Raw genomic sequence first — 19585 nt, 5'->3', positions numbered from 1 at the left:
AACCGTTTTTATAACCTTACATATATAACATTAAAAAAGCAAATGTTCAAATTTATATTCAAAAGTATGGATTTTATTTTATGAAATACATTAGTAAGTAGTGAAAGTTTATAAGTACTGTTTTTATTTTGTAGTATGTGATAAATGATGTACTGTAATTATTAGTTAAATAGTACGTACATTATTTACAATAAATAATTGAAACTTATTTTTATTTGTTTTATTAACATTCTCTTTAATATTTTTTTATACATGCACCATGCAGTGTGAGACTCAAAGATGAACATAATGTGTACAACTTGCAAAACTGATATTTTTTATTAATCTGTGCTGTGCCATTTTTTTTTGAGTAGGACATGGCTGCGGCGTATGTTATGCTTGTAGGATTGTTTTGGATACCATTGTAATAACCCATTGTAAATATGGGTTCCTTCACAAAATTTATCTCTGATGTTTGTAAGAATTGGGAAAAATCAGGGCGAGAGCTTTTGTGAGTATTAAGTGAATAGTACCAAATATTGATAACAACATTCTATACCACATGTTTATATCAATTTTAATATTTTTTTGTATTTATAGCTTATATTGTGACATTAATGATTTGTGTATTGTCTGGAACTATTTTGAGCACTAATCATTTTATTAATAACATTCCGTTAGCAACTATTTTGCTTTATAGACATAACATAATAAGTACTAACCATTTCAGCAGTTTGTTTATTTAAAGTTTACTATGGAAAATCTTGCTTATGTAATAAAATTATACATTTGTTACCGCTTTAAATTATTTTAGTTAGTTTGAAGTCTCTATTACATTATTTTAGCATAAAATCACTGACACAACACATCAAAGAAGAAGGAAAGACACCCTTATTTTCCAAGTCTGGCAAACTATCTGGGATTTCTCAAAATATATATGATTTATTATTAAGCGGACTTCGAGGATTTTTAAAGAAGGATGCAGTCATTTCAGTTTTGAAAGATATAGCTGTAGGTATATATTATTTAATTTACTAGAATTTTAATACTAACATATAAATAATATTTGTTATTTTTAAGGTTTTACATGCAGATATACCATCCATATTATTAGATGTAGTATGTATACTTGATGCAGAAACATCAATGGATGTTCAAAGTGAAGAGCGCAATAATTTTTGCTATGTTGTAAGAGAATTAGAATCATTTATTTCTGATAAATTATTAAAGGAACGCTTAGAAATTGATACATTGCAAGATATTGGTACCCTGAAGGACAAACATTTTTACACAAAATTTATTAAAATCAAAACAAAGTTGTAGTAAGTAATAAAAATATTATTTATTTCTTATGAGTATGTTAAGTCAAGAGACAACACCAAACTATAAATGTGATGGCTATAGGTTGATGTAGCAATTCCATTATATGTGAGGCTAATGGGACTAACTACTTACTATTTACACTACTTATTTAGAAATATATAGAAGTTTGAACCTGCACCTCTTTAGAAACTGGCCAAGCACTCTGACCAACTAAGCCATACATTCTCATTGAGCTACATTGAAATTCTTGCTAACATTGTAGCAATGTTTCTAAAGAGGCTTGAGTTCAAATCCCGCACATTTGAATTTTTATGTTTTCTAATTAATATGTTGATTGCCAATGCTGTCAGTGCTGATGGACAGCATACTATCCCTTAAGGCCAAGCAAAAATCATAATTATATCCAAATTCAAAGCAAATATTTTGACATGAATATGTTTATTCATTTGCTATTATATGGGGACATTGTTTTTTCTAAGTCATCTTAATTTTTTCAAAAACCAATTTAATTTGGAGTTATTAGTGTATATATATACATTGTGATGTTGAAAAAAAATATTAACATAGATTTCCCTCTAATGGTAACATGAATTCATAACCATTACACTGCAAGGTGACTATGTATACTGTGCCACAATGGCAACATAAATATAAAAATATTGATTATATTATATTACATGTATTAACGATTCTTTATTTAATGTAAGATTAAAATTCTATTGTAACAAAAGAAACTACTTAGCATACTATGAATTTACTTGAGGGTGTTGGTGTGACAGTGTGACAATGCGAGTTGGAATTGCCTGGGTAGTACTAGGAGCCCAAACTAGTCCCTGGGACGTAGTATAGGTTTAACCTGGCATCATGATGGTAGTAAAATGTTATACAGACTGCAAAGTTGGCCCAGTTACAGGCCCATTTAATTATTTCAATATTTTATTTATAAAAATGGTATATTTTTTTTGTTTAGTTTTGAGGTATTAATATAATAGAAAAATATTATAATATGTTATGTTTCAATGAGTGAATTAGAGCACTAAAAATAAAAACTACAAATACTAACAAAATTATTCTCTTCTACTTTAATAAAACACAAGTTTTTTGTAGGGAAATAGATTATGTTTAGAATTGTATTACTACAAATAATTATTATTGGTAAAGTTATCACAGAATCTGTTAGCATAGATAACGTGCAGTGTATCACAGACCCAACCCCCCCGTCAACAACGCCAATCGACACGAAATTCAGAATTAATCATTTTACAAGTGACGACAGTTCTAGACAGGCCAAAATAGGTTTTTTACTACAAATACAGGGATTTCACTGATAGAACTCTCACTCATACCTACTTTATTGCTTGCAAGTTAACTCTCAAGATATTCCTCGTCACTTTCAGTTACAAACAGCGTAAATTTAATTTATTTAGAGAAGAAAGTGAAGGCTACTCTAAGCTTATAGTAGAATTAAATCAAGAAATATCTGAAGACATGGAGTGGAAAACTATTCTTGAAATCATCCAATCACTTATAGGTAGGAATAATGTCTTACTATATATAAAATTTGCTTGTGTTAATTTAATGTAAGAAATATAATTACAACTAATGAAATTAAAAATATTTACAGGTTGTTTCAACTTAGATCCTAATCGGGTGTTGGATATCATATTGGAATCTTTTGAAGCTCGACCGCACTTAGATAAATTATTTATTTCACTAATAAAAAATTATATGGGCAACCCTCAAGTGATATCTGAAGTTCTGGGTTTTAAACTGAGTAATATGGAAATTTTAGAAAGTTATAAAGAACCACCGGCACTTATGACTGTAATAGCTTTACTATTACAACACCAAGTAATATCATTAGATGACATCTATCCTTGGGTATGTTATATCAAATAGTTTCGGATAAATGTAGCTGAATAATTAGGAAACTGTTAATCTTTTATTATTGCATTGTCTGGCTCATGCTCCTTTAAAATGTTTTTTATGTTTGAAATATGTTATTCTTATCAAGTTACTGAGTATTCCATGCTATATGACTTCAGCAAACTCAATTGTTCAACTGCTAGATTTAAATAACAATTGAGCTGAATTGAAATATAATGGAAAAAACTTTTTGTAGTTACGTCCAGATGATTCAATTATGGCCAAAGAAGCTGACAAAGAGCTTAAAGCTGTACAAGATTATATTCGTAAGATAAACATAGTTTCTACAAAAGGACCCCAGAGTAATGCACCTGCTGAATATATTGAGGAGAAATCAGATCCTCAGGTAAGATTTTTCTTTATAGTACCAGAAGTTATTAAGGTTTTTTTTATTTAATATAATAAAATAAAGATTTTTTGTCTAAAGAATCTAGTCTAGAAGGATTCTGATGTAATAATAATATACTTATTAAGCTTAGTAATTAGTCTATTATAATATAATTACGCACTTATGGCTGCATTGGCAAAATTGACCAAATGTTAGAACTTTTGTTTTGTATTTCTAGGAATATTGGAATAATCAAAAACTAGTACTCTGTGAAGCACTGTTGAATGTAACAGCGTGGAAGGAATTTGCAGCGTTATGTGCTAGATTACCAATCACCAATATACCAGAAAGACCTGCGACGGCTCTGTGCAAAATGTTGCATGCGTTGATTGAACCACTTTATAGAGGGTAACTACACTGCTACTAAATATATATTTTTAATTTATATTTTAAGTTCTGGCTATATCCCGCATGTAACATAATATACAGCATAGTCTTAAGAAATAGTGTTCCACACAGACTGCCCAGTTTTTGAGGTATTACAGGTATGAGTAGGGGGTAGGTGGGAGTGGCAGAATTTAACCTCGCGCTTTGTCTTTTTTTTAAAGCGAGGAAATGAAAATAACTCATTCTCTCGAGAGGGAATTTAACCCACAATTGTGAATTGTGGGGCAAAAATCAAAAGGCGCAGAAGCAAAAACTGCTCACTGGTATTTACTAATTTTAGAGATATGCCATATATATTGTTAATCTAAGATAAACTGAAGTTGAGATTTTTTTTATTGTATTCTGTTCTAACACATTAAAAAATCGCCTGATATTACCACACCTTACTACTTACCTTATACAATTGATTTGATATATTCATAATGTTACTTATATTTACTATAATTTTGATTGACTGAAATTTATTATTATATTTTTTAAATGTAATTATTATTATTGTAGGCAATGTCGTATTGCTCCAAGAATATCGGGTAAACCAGTTCCTCCTCTAGAGTCACACTTAGCACCACCTGCATGTAAAACATTTGAGGACATGAAAGAAAATGTTATACCTGCACTTATACTTCTTGGAGCATCTCTACATTATGATCCCATATTGATGTATAAAGTAAGTATTGATATTTATTATTTTATTAAAAATGCACACACAATATTAAATTGTTTGATTTAACATCGATGATAGAAAATTATCGATGTTGGTTAACATTGATGTCAGCTAACAACAATATTTCTTGGCACATATCGTCACCAATAAACAAAAACACGAGACAAACAACCCCCCCCTCCCCAATATCGATTGTGTACTTCTGCTGACATCGATGTTACGATGTTTTATTTAATGCAACACCGATGTTAAACATCAATATTTAAACTGCTAACATCGATGTTCATGGAAAATCAATGTTCATCAAAAATCGATGATCATCGGGCATCCCTGAGAAAGCCTCAATAATCTTAGATAGTATTTTTAAGTAAATACTAACAATGCATAACTTATGTATTTATCTATTATGACTAGATTACTTTTATTAATTTAGTTAATCAATTTTAGATTTTTAAATACAAATTATTATAAAAAAGATACATTTAAAAATATAAAAAAACCACTCTTCCGAGGGCGGGACAAGGGTCCAAGCCATCGGTGGCTAGGGCTCCAGAGAGAGGAACCGCCGCACAATACGTGCCGTCTCAAGTAATACTGCCTTCTGTATCCGGTTCTTGATCCAACAGCTAAGCGATAGCCTCTTAAGATGTTGGTCAAGGCTTTTCGCTATTAAACCGTTAACCGAAACCACTATCGGCACAATGATAGTCGCATCGACATCCCACATGGCGGTAATCTCATGGGCCAGGTCCAAATATTTAGATTGTTTTTCTTTTTCGGCCTTCACGAGATTGTCATCATGTGGGATAGTAACGTCAACAATCACTGCGCGGCGCGCCACTCGGTCTACTAGTACTATATCAGGTCTATTGGCAACAATATACCTGTCAGTAATAAGAGACCGATCTCATTAGAGCAAAGCACAAAAATTATTATTTTAATAATTTTCTTTTGATCACACTTTCGATTTTAATATATTAAAATTGTTATAACAATGTTAAATTTTCTATTTAAAAAATCTAAATACTGAATAATTACTAGAGAAACAATTGACATTTTTTTTATGTTTAGATAATTCGTATACTAAGGACAGCAAGATCATTAGACACCAATCTCTTGCATCATGAAGCTTTAACTGTGCTTGATACTGCCATACTTCCAGCACTGACCCTAATGGAGGGCAACTGTTGCGTGGCCGAGGAAGTATATACTTTATTAAAGTTATATCCCTATCAATGCAGGTACACTATATGTTACTTATAGCCCATTGTTAACTTATTGTCAATTTTAAGAAAAAAAAAACGTAATCTAATAATTATTGGCAGTGTAACATATAGAGAAGATAAATTGTAACGATTTTAAAAATAAATATTTTTTTAGATATTGTTTGTATGCTCGGTGGAAAAATGAATCGGGTGAGAAAATACCGTCTCTTATGAGTGTACGTGGAAATGCGCTGCAACGCATAAAACATATTATGAAACGGGTGTCAAAGGAAAACATTAAGCCACAGGGTCGTCTCATTGGAAAACTTTCCCATGCTGCACCTGCGTTTCTTTTCGATTATATGCTTTTACAGGTGGTGTATATATATATATATATATGTATGTTATAGTTAAGGAGTTTTAAATAACCAAATTAATAATATTTGTAATCTTATTATTGCGACAAATTTGTTGCTATTACTCATGAAAATGTAATGTAAAAACAACAAAAAAGTTTAGTTCTGAGTCATTTCTTTAGGTATAGTATAAAGAATTAATGCACTGTAATGCAATGCATCAGAAGGGTGTGAGAGAATCATTTACGACTGATTTACCTTGCCGCACGAGTGTGCAAATAAATCCTTCCCTTCAATTACATTTAATGAATGTTAGATTCTTTTTATTAATATGAGGAAGGATAGGAAAGTTATAAGTGCTAATTTTCAGGCAGAGGGATCCCCCTTTTTTATTTATACAGTATGTTTTTCGAGTAAGCTGTTATGGTGATAGTAAGACATATGCTGACTGTAAGAGGGCATCATAACACTTTCTCTCTGCGTAAAGCTAAAGAAATAAAAAAAAAAATTATATAACAGATACAAAGTTACGACAATTTGATCGGGCCGGTGGTGGAGTCTCTGAAGTACTTGACGTCGCTGTCGCTGGACGTCCTGGGCTACTGCCTGGTGGAAGCGCTGGTGGCGCGGCGTGGCACTGTGGGCGCGGCACACCCGCCAGCGCTTCAAGCGCTGGCCGCTTTCGCCGCCGCCGCCTTCAAGAAACATAACATTGAGCTTACAGCGCTTTTGCAATTTGTTGCTAATCGCTTGAAAGCGCAACAAAGGTAATAATGACATTTTTTGCATATTATTTATAATTACTTATTTAAATAAACCAAACCATATAACCATACCACCATATAACCAGCCAAAAAAAAAACCTTATGGTTTTGCTGATCTTGTTATATGGTTTTCATAAACAAGTGAAATTAACGTGCCTAAATCCGAAATGTATATTAAAAATGCATTAAAATATTGATTATATAAATATGTATATCATATTACAAGGGTAATCTTTAAAAATAATTTATATGTATACATTGATAACGTAACTGTATTTTTATTTTTTCTTTTAGCCACGATTTACTCATTTTAAAAGAGATAGTACAAAAAATGGCGGGTATAGAAGCCGCGGAAGAAATGACACCAGAACAATTAGATGCCATGGCTGGTGGAGAATTACTTAAGGGGGAGGTAAATGTTTAAGTAGAAGTAGAGTAGTAAAATTTTTGTAACTTAGACCTTAAAAATCTTAAAGACAACTCAATTTTAGTAAATCTATAGTGAATCGCTATTAGTTGAAACATGTTGCTTTTAACTTCATATGTACATGCATGTATATATATTTATTTTCTTCTTTAATCTACGACAACATTGCGTTCTTATCTGACTGTTTGGCACTCATCCACTTCCACTGGTTAGTTCTAACTAAGTTGAACTTCTAACTTGAAAGAGATTTTTTATTAAACATAAGCCTCTTTGTTTGCGAAAACATGTGCATAAATTTATATTAACCACATTTTAAATGTTTAGGCTGGTTACTTTTCCCAAGTTCGCAATACAAGGCGATCTTCAGCAAGATTAAAGGAAGCAATAGTAGGAAACAATTTGGACATTGCACTCTGTATATTGTCTGCGCAACAGAGACATTGCTGTGTTTGGAAAGGTATTATTTATTTAATAAAAGTATGTAAGCAACAAAAAGAAGAAATTTATTGTGTTTTTTATAGAAACCAGCACTGTTACAAATTAATTATAGTGTAAATCGTATATTGATTCACAATGTAATAAGAACTATAAATAGAATTCGTCTAATTGAAAAAATACAAACTGTGCAGAAATAAATAGAGCATAAACGTCAAAAATTTGAATGATAATAAATTATCTGACGACATAATAAAATAGTTTTAAGAATTAAAATAATGAACGATTCATACTAACGTTTCAAAAATATCGATAATTGCAAACATTTATTTTGTTGCTTCTTATTTTTCGTGTATAGATTGGATCGATTGGATTAGACCATTGGATCGATTCTAGTATCGATGACAACATAGTTTTTTTTTCGCATCGAACCTCCCTAATACATTTGTTGAATTACTGAACAGAATATGCAGAGGAGTCTCCCCGGGCCGGGGAGCCCCCCGGCTCCCAGCTGAAGGTGGTAGGGCGGCTTGCCGATCAGTGCCAGGACGCGCTCGTGCAGCTCGGCACGTTCCTGGCCTCCTCGCACGCCCCCGACGAGTACGCCGCGAGACTGCCGCCCCTGCAAGTTTGTATTTTTTAAATTACTATTACATAATGTTGATGGTGGCCGTCGTGGTGCAGTAGTACAGCGTCTTATTGTTAACGCAATTTTTACTTGAGGCGTGAATTATTTTAATTTCCTCACTCTGGTAAGGATACAAAGTTCCGCTCCTCAACCTGCAATGTCGCGAGAATTAGATGGAAAATGGGGAATCCTGGGATTCCATCATTTTCGGCCCGTCTTTGTACTATGAAGGATATAGGCTTCTTCAATTGTTCGTCACGGAGCTTGTTCTTTACCTCTTCGCTTCCACTCCATGTAGATGTAGACGTCCTAATATTCTTGAATAATTTATATTTATACATTGATAACATTATATATTATATTTATACTACGCTAGCCAAGACAAGGTGTTTAGCATTGTGGAGTATAATGCATATGAAAATGCCCAGCAACATTTAACCCGCTAGTCTCATCAGAATTTAGATAAAGAATTCAGATAGAATATTAATATATACATATATACGTTGTCTATTTTGTTTCTATAACTTTTGTTTCAATTATTGGGATTATAATTTTCGCTTGTTATTATATTACTGTATTAATTTCGCTTGTTATTATGTACTTAATCCATATCAAAATATATTTTTAAGTTGATATAAATCATTGTACACAAAGCATACATGTTGATTTTCATACACTAAAACCTCAGGTGATGCTTAAATGAATTAAATTTGATTTTATTTTTCAGGAATTACTGCGAGATTATCACGTTGATGCCGATGTGGCATTTTTTCTACATCGTCCGGTTTTAGCTCAAAAAATTGCAGCTAAGGTAGAAGCTTTGAAAAGAAATTCTGAAAGCAAAAGCGATTCGTTAGAGAAAAGTATTGAAAGGTATAATATAGCGTCGAAAGAGGCACTAGAGCCAATTGTGACGTCAATAACACCTCTGCTACCTGCCCGAGTGTGGGAAGATATTTCACCAGAATTTTATGTTACATTTTGGTAATTATTGGATATTTTTTTATTAACTATACGATTTTTTTGAGATGCGTTGTAATTATGAGTATAATTTATTATTAATATATTTTCATATTGTTATATATATATTTATATTAGGTCACTATCAATGTATGACCTTCGAGTGCCAGTAGAAAGTTACGAAAGAGAAATTGATCGTTTAAAAACTGCTGCTGCTAATGCTATTAAGGATTCTTCGCAAGGAACAAAAGGAAAAAAGGAACAAGAAAGATTCAATACACTTATAGATAAGCTTCAGGTACGAAATTAATCGAGCTTAACTGATAAAAACATGTGATGATATTTAAATATTTTTTTAAGGCTTTAGAGTACATTTTGATCTCTCTCAGTTAACTAAAGTAAAGTTTGTCTCATCATTGAGTCTAACCCGCACATATGTCTAGGAGGAGAGGCGGCGCCAGGAGGAGCACGTGTCTCGGGTTCGCGCGCGGCTGCAGCGCGAGAGCGGCGGCTGGTTCCCTGCGCGCGCCGCCAAGTCCGCCAAGAACGAGACGGTGACGCGCCTCATGCAGCTGTGCCTGTTCCCGCGCTGCGTGTTCACGGCGCCCGACGCGCTCTACTGCGCCGAGTTCGTGCACGCCGTGCACGCGCTCAAGACGCCCAACTTCTCCACACTGCTTTGCTACGACAGGGTGAGCAACACTGCGGTGTCGGAGGACAATGACGTCATTTTTTGTTACATTCCTAAATTAATTATTAATAATTCCTTTTTTGAAACAATTGCTTACAAAAGAATTGTATCAATGAAAAATACTTACCCATAAGACTTCCGTCAAACGCGGTGGTCGTGGGTTTGATTCCTACTAGGGGGAATGAAATTAAATATTTCCATTTCCTCTCTTTGGTGAGGCAACACTTAATAATGATTTGAAAAATTGAGAAACGAGTGTCTCACGGAAAATGGCGTCTCTGAACATTAGATTTACCAAGTTCCATCTGCCTATCCTGCTGTGTTCAGAATTGAGGATTTGGATTTGACGTAACACTTGTCGTGTATTGGTCTTAGCTGTTCTGCGACATCACGTACTCCGTGATGTCGTGCTCGGAGGGCGAGGCGGCGCGCTATGGTCAGTTCCTGTGCCGCGTGCTGCGCACGGCCATGCGCTGGCACGCCGACCGCGCCGCCTTCCACGCCGAGTGCGCGCACTACCCCGGCTTCGTCACAAAATACCGCGTCTCCAACCAGTTTACAGAGGCCAACGATCACGTCGGATACGAGAACTACAGGTACTGTTACTGTGGAATAACACGTTAAATATAATAACAGATTAGAAATAGGTTAGAAATACAGGATAGATAATGATATTTGATTAAACGCAGCCTTGAGTTACTCCACTCAGCATGCCCCTAAATAAGGACTGTGCGTGTAAAATGGAATATCTTAACACTAGGTGACTTCTACGTAGCCTGCTAAAAAGCTACGTAAAATAAAAAAGTCTGTGAACTTTAACATTTATGATTGCTAATACATTATTATTGTGTAGTTCTGTAGGGGCACTGTAGAGACATTTTATTTATTATTAGGCTACTTGAACGTCCTAACTAAATAAACATATGTACATGTGTACATTAACAAATTTTAAAGTGTCATTTGCTCACCAAGGAAAAAAAATAGAAACTTAAAATTCTACAAAGGTATCAATACTTAATCTTAAATATATTAAACTAGTGGACCCGAACGCGGCTACGCCCGCTTGAACCATAAGAATATTTATTAAATATATTTATGAAATTATTTACAGTTTTCAATAGAGAGATGCGTTAAGCAAGCTCATTTTGGGTGACGTTTTCTAACAACAAACTTTGCACATCGTTGCTTAGCAACGACGGTTGTTATTACCATGGCGGAATAAATTGTATGTCAAATTAATAAAAAAATTAATATATTGGTACATATCGAAAATATTACAAATATGAGAAAAAAAAGTATCCTATGTTCATCCTGGGACCCTCAAGTATCTCTATATGAGTATTTTATCACAATTAAATTAGCAGTTTGGTCCTGATCGCGTAAAAGACAGACAGACAGACAGACAGAGTTACTTTCAAATTTATAATATAGGTATGGATTGCCAAAATAAATTGTAAGAAACTTATAAGAATTTCGATAATGATTGGTTAACGCGATTGAACGGTTTTCAAAAATCGCGGGTTAGTGTCCCGCTACGAAAAAATTTTATGTAAATTAACATAACTTCACGCTTTATCCCTAGCGGGGTAGTTAGAGAGAACGGAACGCCAAATATTTTCCGTTCCTATATAATGTATCCGGCAAATACCTATTTCGCGTATCGATAAAATTATAATATACGATGCCAAGTTTTTAAAAAAGGTTTTTTAGCATAATTCAAATTGATATATGTTGTTATGACATCCAGGCACGTGTGTCACAAGTGGCACTACAAGATCACAAAAGCGATGGTGGTGTGCTTGGACTCTGGTGACTATGTGCAAATCCGCAACGCTCTCATAGTTCTAATACGCATCCTACCCCACTTCCCGGTACTAGCAAAACTTGCCCAAATTGTTGAGAAGAAAGTTGAAAAGGTGAGATAAAATTCTAAAATCATTTAGATTTTTATTATCTGATGTTTTATTGATTTTTTATTCCTACTGATTGAGAATGTTCATCTTCTTCATAAACACTTTAAGACCTTTATTACCTGAATATCCTCTTGATTAGAATCCATTATGCAAGTCGGCTTTTACAAATCGATAAGATATTTTTTAAATCTTATTCATATAAATTAAATCCATATCCTTCTTATCATCTATTTTATCATCTATAATCAATACCTATTTTATTTTTAAGCTTTACACTGTATCCCACACATTGAAGAGTAGCCAGCAACTTTCCTATTAAGACACTTCTGTTTCCACAACTGGCCTTATTTTATATCTGGACAAATTAAAACACGTGCATATAAAGACATACATACAAATTAGTCTAAATTGTTAGTATATTATGCTATTATTATTAGTTTGGTAACAATAAAGCAACTTTACTATAGGTTAAGGAAGAAGAAAAACTTCAAAGGCAAGATTTATATGTCTTGGCAACAGGATATAGCGGTCAGCTGCGTCACAAAGTGCCGCACATGATGGAAGAAAGTGACTTCCATCAGGTGAGTTTATATTTTAAATATATTTGAGTCAGAGTGGCCCATTGAAGTATTTGCCAGATTTAAGAAAACGATTGTCAGTTGTTAACTTTGCATTGTTTTGTTGTGTTTTGCAATATTAGCTAGTTTTGTGTGAGTACAATTAGAAAAGATTAGAGTTATTATATATTATATAAATGTTATTGTTTAAAGATTAGATTAGTACAGTAAAAGGAGCGCTGCCTCTTCCACCTTGTAAATCTATGGATTTCTTGTGTCTGAGTGGTGTCAGTTTACCTCAGTATACCTTTTCAACTATACTAGATATTGTGTTGAAATATCTAGTATATAAATACACAGCGGCTAAATCGATACTAATTATCGTGTTCAAAGAAATTTTACAATTAAAACACTCGTATTGATACAGAGACACAAGATGTATATATAATAGTGTCTTCTCCTTCCTGGCATTAATCCCAGCTTTGCCAGGGTCTGCCTTCCTGCTCAATTACTACCTACTACACTTTGCACCATCCTTAGCGTCCTCGGTGGTTAGACTATTGGCTCTCATGTCCTGCATCACGACATCCACCAGCGCTTCCTTGGGCGTCCGAGAGGACATGTTGTATAGTAATATATATGTTTGTGTATGCAGATGGTGAACCTGCAGACGGCGTCGCCGGCCAACAAGCCCGCGCCGGATGCGCCGTCGTCGCCGCACGCGCCCGCGCCTGCCCACGTAACCGGTACTGCATAGTGCATATACATTGTTATCAGAGCGACTCCATTGCGCAATGGGGGTCGAATCGACAATCTAAAAAAACCTGAGAACCGTGTGTTAAAAAACTCCGTTCATATTAAGACACTTCCGTTACCCCACATTCCGCTGAATTAAGTGGCGAAACTCAACTCCGCGCCTTGCTTCGTTACCAGGGCGAGGAAATGAAAATATTAAATATTTCATTTCTTCTAGTGGGAATCGAATCCACAACCTGTTGCGTGTAGATTCAAACGCTTGTGCCCCTGTGGCACGACTGGCCCTATTTTCATATACATTAGATTAGAGGCCTTAATTTTTTTAACAGATACGGAAAAAAGAGAATCGAGAACTAGCGATAGACGCCGCGATGATTCAGACCGAGAGAAGGAGCCTAAACGTGAATCACGATCGTAAGTACAAAATAATTAAAAACTAAATACTGCAAAGTTATGGATGTCTATGACAAGCATGAGCACGCAATTCTATTATTTATTTAAATTTTAATAGGTACTACGTAGAAACGACGTAATTTATTGTTATTTGGATAGGTCTGCAAAGGAGAGAAATAAAGAAGAAATAAGAAGCAAAGACCGGTCACCGAGAGAGCGATCGCATAGAGTGAGACCATTTTACTAATTTACACACAACTCAATGAAACATTCGTGTTTAAAAACATATGAATATTTAATTGAGTTGTATGCATATACAAGTAAGTTTTAAAAACATAGTCCTCTTATTTCAATTTCAAACTTACATTTTTTTTCGAGTGGGAATCAAAGCCACAACCGTCGCGTTTACAGTCACATGCTGTGCTATGACAGCTTCAATAGTTATTATAATGGATGGTTCATGTGTGTGTCGACGTAAGGATGCTTAATTCATGTGTTATAGGAGGAGCGTTACTTGGAGACAGTGTCCCCACCTCATGATCACCGTCATCCATCAGATGACATAGATCGTGGTAAGCATTTTGTTTTTGTTAATTTCTTAAATTTTTGTTGTTATTTTTTTTAATTTTCACTGTAAAAAATAACGTATGCGACGTATTTTCTTACAACAAAATATTAGTTTATTAATACAAATGCAATAAACCTTATTACTAAGTATATTTTATTATACCCTGGTGTTGAATGATTAAAATAATTAGGTTGATTCGATTTCCTTTCTCTGGCAAGACCACGCGCTCAATATTTCGAGTTCAGGAAATTGGAGAAATGAGTATCGTGATATTAAGCTATCTTTGCCTACTACAGGGTATAAGTAATGAAGCTATAAGTAAAAGTTAAGTTCCATAATCTGTACCTGCACTAATGTACAGGTACAGTTTACGGAATTTAACTTAAGAAACAGATAGGTATAATATACCTAACATTTTCATATATATAAAATATTACATTGCATTGTCATTTACACTCTTGGCATATCTGGTAAATAAATATCAATATAAAATTTACTATAGATATTTAATAATTTCAGATGTGAAACGTCGTAAAGTAGAAAGCAGCGGCAATGGCAAGGTGAGTATCGTTATATATAAGTGTCGCATCTCTCCTTCGCCGGACTGCGCTCACTGGACACACTGGCTCAGTGAATAGACTGTGACTGTTTGTGATGTGATTAAACATGTGATTTATGTTCAAACAAATAAATGTAAGTAAATATTATGTGAAGATACCACTGTACAAAGAGACTGCAATTTAAAAAATTAAAATTAAATAAAAAGCAAGAGGAGTCACGCGAACCATTTGTCAACGATTTATCTACTGCAGAAACTGAAATAAATGTATTGAAAAGGGTCTACTGTTTCCGAATGAGATAAAGAAGAGGTTGAAAGGAAGATAAGCAATGTTCAGTAAAGTACATAAAAAAATCGAATATGGAAGATATTTTTTTATTCATACAAAAATTACTTCAAATATAAAATCCAGAAAGTGAACAAAATATTTGAGAAGATATAACTACTAAAATTATTTAAAATAAATACAAGATCACGAAAAAATATAAAACATGATTTTTCAATCAAATTATAATTCTTCAATGTAGAATGTTAAATGTATAAAGAAACCCGTGTGAAAACGTGTAAGTTTAGTCAGCCCAGGCCAGTCGAGCACCGGTAAGGTTTTGCAGTATATTAAATGCTAGAGACAAAAGGTATATTTTTATTCAGGCAATTATAGACGGGGAAACAATAAGCAAGCGATATATGAAATTTTAGAAAAACAGAGGTCCCGCTACCGCAAGTTTCCACTATGGAACACCGTATGATGGCGTCTTCGGCAGAAGAAATGTAGAAACAACAACATTCATCATTATCCAAGAAAAATTGCAATCCTTTGTGCATTTTTTTTTCTTTGTTATCAAGATTTGAGCTTCGTCAACAACAAGACAGTCAGATGAAAATATAGAAACATTTGTGGAAAAATCAGAAAACCTAATTTTATTGAAGCTTAAATATTTTACAACGATCGAACAAAAAAAAACAATTTAAACAACACCAACTCACACCACTATAAAATTTTGAAGAATTTAGCAGATATGAAGAAGTAATTTTGAAGAGCACTACCAGTCGCTTTCGTCTTATTAACTACTCAATAACTTGAATATCGTGCAGCCACCGCTATGGCCCTTCGTTGAAAAATCTACCGAAACACATTGAAAGAAATTAACTATGTCACCGACTGGAGAGGAAGAAAGAAGATGTGAAATAATAAATTAAATCTGGAACCCTTCGTCCTCAACCTATTTTAGACAACTCCTACGACTTGTGCCACCTCAGAAGACGGGGAAGACACGTGATCAAATGACCACAATTCACATTGGAGTGAAACTGAACACCTGCACAAAAAACGTTACTGATGTTAAATATTGCCTTTATATAATATGTCTTTTGTCTCTCAGCTTATTTTAGTTGAAATTTAGATTTTTTTGCACAAATACCGATTTCATTTAGTGGATATTTAGATTAATATATATTTTCTGGATGAGCAGGGTAGTAAAGATATAGAAGAAAGGTCACCAGAGAAGGAAAAGAGGAAGCCTAAATTGAGAGGTGACGAAAGGAAAGAGCGTCGGAAACGGGTAAGTATTCATCGAATACTTAATACTTTTTATTACGTCCTACATTAAGTCCTGGGGCAGACTAACGAAACTATATTCATTTTGTGTTAAATATAAGGAATATTTAATTTGTTTGTTAAATTAATCAAACATCCTATCAAACATCCTTACTGCGATAAAGTAGTTCCAACTTTTCCTTAACGTTAATGATGGTTGTAGTAAGAGTTGTCCATGACTTTTGAAGTCAGATTTTTTCTACACTACTACATAAGTTTCTATTTTTTTCATAGCATTTTTTCCCATCCGAATAGCTAATCATTCGATACAATATTGAGTAATTATATCCCAAAAAACTAACGTCATAACTTTCCCAGCGTATTTGCATCGGATAGCCTAATTGTATCTTACTTAATGCAATAAATGTTATATTTGAAGAATATTTCTTTCGATAATGTAAGTGGGTTTGTAATTGCTAACGATATGTCTGTGTGAGTCCAGAGACTTATTAAACGACGTTTAACTATCTCTTTTGTGTGTAGATTTCCGCAGCATTTCATATCACAGTTATAAGTGCATGTAGCACACACAGTACCCACTTGTAGTGTCAATTGTGAAAATAATTTTTGGTTAACCACTTTCTGGATTTACTTATCAATTTACTTGTTAAAAAGTAACAAATAAATGCTTAAATTTTGCTTTTTGAAAGATTTTAATATTATAGAGCTATAAATATAAGGACTTGCAAACACCAAAGTACGTTCTAAATTACAAATTTATTAATATTTTTATTTGACTGTTATTTTTTTGAGAGAAACAAGTTAACCCAAAGTAAATTATCTTTTTTGCATCAGGACCGAGCTGATGAATCAACTATACTAGAACAAAAGAGACGCCGCGAGGAACAAAAAGGTATATACGAATAGTTTTTGCCTTTCTTTATTACCATGACATATGCGATAGCATTGCAAAAATGCTTAATTTTGATTTTACGATGTTTGGAAGAAAACTAAAATTTATAAAGTCAGGGATCCCACTTAATATTTTTTAGGAAAATAAATTCTAATAAAAATAGATATTACTAATATTTTGCATCATTACATAATATAATTATTGCCATTATTTTTAGCGGTCACTAAAATGAGCAGTCATCAGAACGGCTCTCAAGAAGACCATCACTATGAAAAATATCATAAAAGGGTAATTAGTTACTATACAAGATTGCTTATTCATATAAACATTAATTTTAATATGAAATTAATCTTTCTTATATTTGCTATATTGAAATTTTAAATACAATTGTACAGGAAAAATCGCCGTTTCGAGATCGCTCACACGAAGAACCGAGAGATAAGCAATATCCTTTTTAAATAAATGTATTGTTATTTTTTTGACGATATTTCAAACACTCCTTTTTGACTTTTAGCTGGAATTTATCATTTCATGCATTGAGAAGTGGAATTTAATTTCTTGCCACTATATATATATATAGCCTACCGCATGGGTATCGAACTCACAACTATCACGTCAGACGCTGCCCCCCGACTGCTATACGCCGGCCTCAAATATTATAATTCATCTTCAAATATAATATAACCATCTTTCGCCACGATGGCGTGTATACTTTTTTATTTTCCTCAACAATTTGATTGTACTACAAAGCACCCAATTTATGATATGATTGCTTCTATTTTCGTCTACCTTCAGTTTCTTTCCTAAATCAAAAGCAATTAATACTTATGTATAAAAAGAACTTTTAAAATTAAATTAAATCAGGTTCACGCTGTATCCCGCACACAGCAGGGTAAGCAGAGGGAACCTAGTGTTAAGACACTCCGTTCCCCACTTTCTGCCGAATTTTGGAGGCATTGGGTGTTGAGTGGCAGAGCTCAACGCCGCGCTCTGCCTCGACACCTGAGCGAAGAAATGGAAATATAAAAATAAATAAATATTTCACTTCCTCGAGTGGGAATCGAACCCACAACCGTCGCGTTACAGTCACACTCTTGTGTCGCTGCGCCATGACGGGCTCTGTGCCACTTTTAAGAGTTGAAATAAATAAAAAAAAACTTATTTTTTGTTTGTTTCCTTAACTTTCCATTACTAGGCGGTCGAACGAATCGAAGATAAGAAGATAAGAAGAATTCCGAAGAAAATAGTGTGAAATGTAATTAAAAAACTCTTAATGAAATAATTAACGTCTCATTGAGATTTGACAAACAGTATGTTTTATTATACTGCAATAAACTATCATGAAAACGAATTAGTTTTACTCATATGTGCATGCATGCTTTGCCGTCTTATTCCTACTTCCTTATAGTAATAATAAACTTCGTGTTTGTAACTTTTGGTCAAGGTAAAGAATTTACTTGTTTAGTCCTTAGAACTCGAATCATCGCTGCAGTCTAATGCAGGATCTACGATGAGATAAGTCGGTTAAAACTCGAAAGACGTATTTAAAGGACCAGATTAACAGTAAAAATAGAACTCCTTATCCCCCAGTTGATAACTTATAGTTATTCCGCCTCTTGAAAAAATATTGGATGCAAAATCAATATATATATAAAAAGACATGTTTCCACTGACAGTTAAGATACACGCCCAGCCGTAACCGCTGTGCGTTGGAACTTATTACTATTATATACTTACTGTATTTTTCGTAATCTGGACATACACTAAGAAAGGATTCTGAAAAAAGTTAACTCTAAAGGGATGAAATAGGGGTTGAAAGCTTGTATAATTTTTTTTTTAAATCGGCACAGATTACTTAGAAATATTTCATTGAAGACGTGTTTCATGTTTTAAGTGCAAATAAGCAGGCGAAGCTGCGCGCATCCGCTAGTATTACATAAAATTATAATTTATATTCGTCACCGTAAGGTTATAAAAACCGTTAGTCAATATATAATTGTAAACTATCGAAAAATTGTAAACTCTTCAAGCGCTGGCCCTAATTGGTCTCTTTTGCAGCAACATGGACCAATAGCCGTTGTGACCACAGTCCTAAAAATCAAAAAATGTGTCAATAAAATGAAACTTTATTAGGTATGTGATATAAAGTGTGATGTATTGAGGATATTTTTCAATATTCCGATAAACAATTAAGAATTAAGATTAAATACTGTGACTTGGTATTTATGTACTAACACTTAGGTTAGTTAATCTAAC

At 33.6% G+C, this 19585-nt stretch overlaps 1 protein-coding gene across 3 annotated transcripts; it reads left to right on the top strand.

Moving 5' to 3' along the window:
- The first annotated feature begins 178 nt into the window (after positions 1-178).
- tho2 (THO complex subunit 2-like protein) lies at positions 179-18676 on the top strand. 3 transcript variants are annotated; one of them, XM_085200014.1, is made up of 30 exons: positions 179-490; positions 825-990; positions 1060-1301; positions 2700-2833; positions 2927-3183; positions 3425-3574; positions 3795-3964; positions 4505-4670; positions 5739-5908; positions 6048-6246; positions 6748-6995; positions 7287-7404; positions 7744-7876; positions 8319-8482; positions 9210-9466; positions 9581-9740; positions 9886-10134; positions 10509-10729; positions 11881-12049; positions 12514-12627; positions 13259-13349; positions 13689-13773; positions 13912-13981; positions 14255-14324; positions 14840-14880; positions 16352-16441; positions 17272-17329; positions 17547-17617; positions 17725-17774; positions 18525-18676. In XM_085200014.1, exons 1-30 carry the CDS (start codon positions 423-425, stop codon positions 18553-18555), a joined length of 4212 nt encoding a protein of 1403 aa, XP_085056140.1. In that variant the 5' UTR covers positions 179-422; the 3' UTR covers positions 18556-18676. The 3 variants fall into 3 exon arrangements, with proteins under 3 accessions (XP_085056140.1, XP_085056139.1, XP_085056141.1); XM_085200013.1 differs by having other exon boundaries at positions 18522-18676; XM_085200015.1 differs by having other exon boundaries at positions 17725-17793.
- The last annotated feature ends 909 nt before the right edge of the window (positions 18677-19585 follow it).

This window comes from Heliconius melpomene, chromosome 17, assembly GCF_056956725.1.
Source record: "Heliconius melpomene rosina isolate 202511_hmr_F chromosome 17, ASM5695672v1, whole genome shotgun sequence".
NCBI lineage: Eukaryota > Metazoa > Arthropoda > Insecta > Lepidoptera > Nymphalidae > Heliconius > Heliconius melpomene.
Note: the sequence above shows the minus strand (reverse complement) of the source record. Positions and strands in the feature narration are given on the sequence as shown.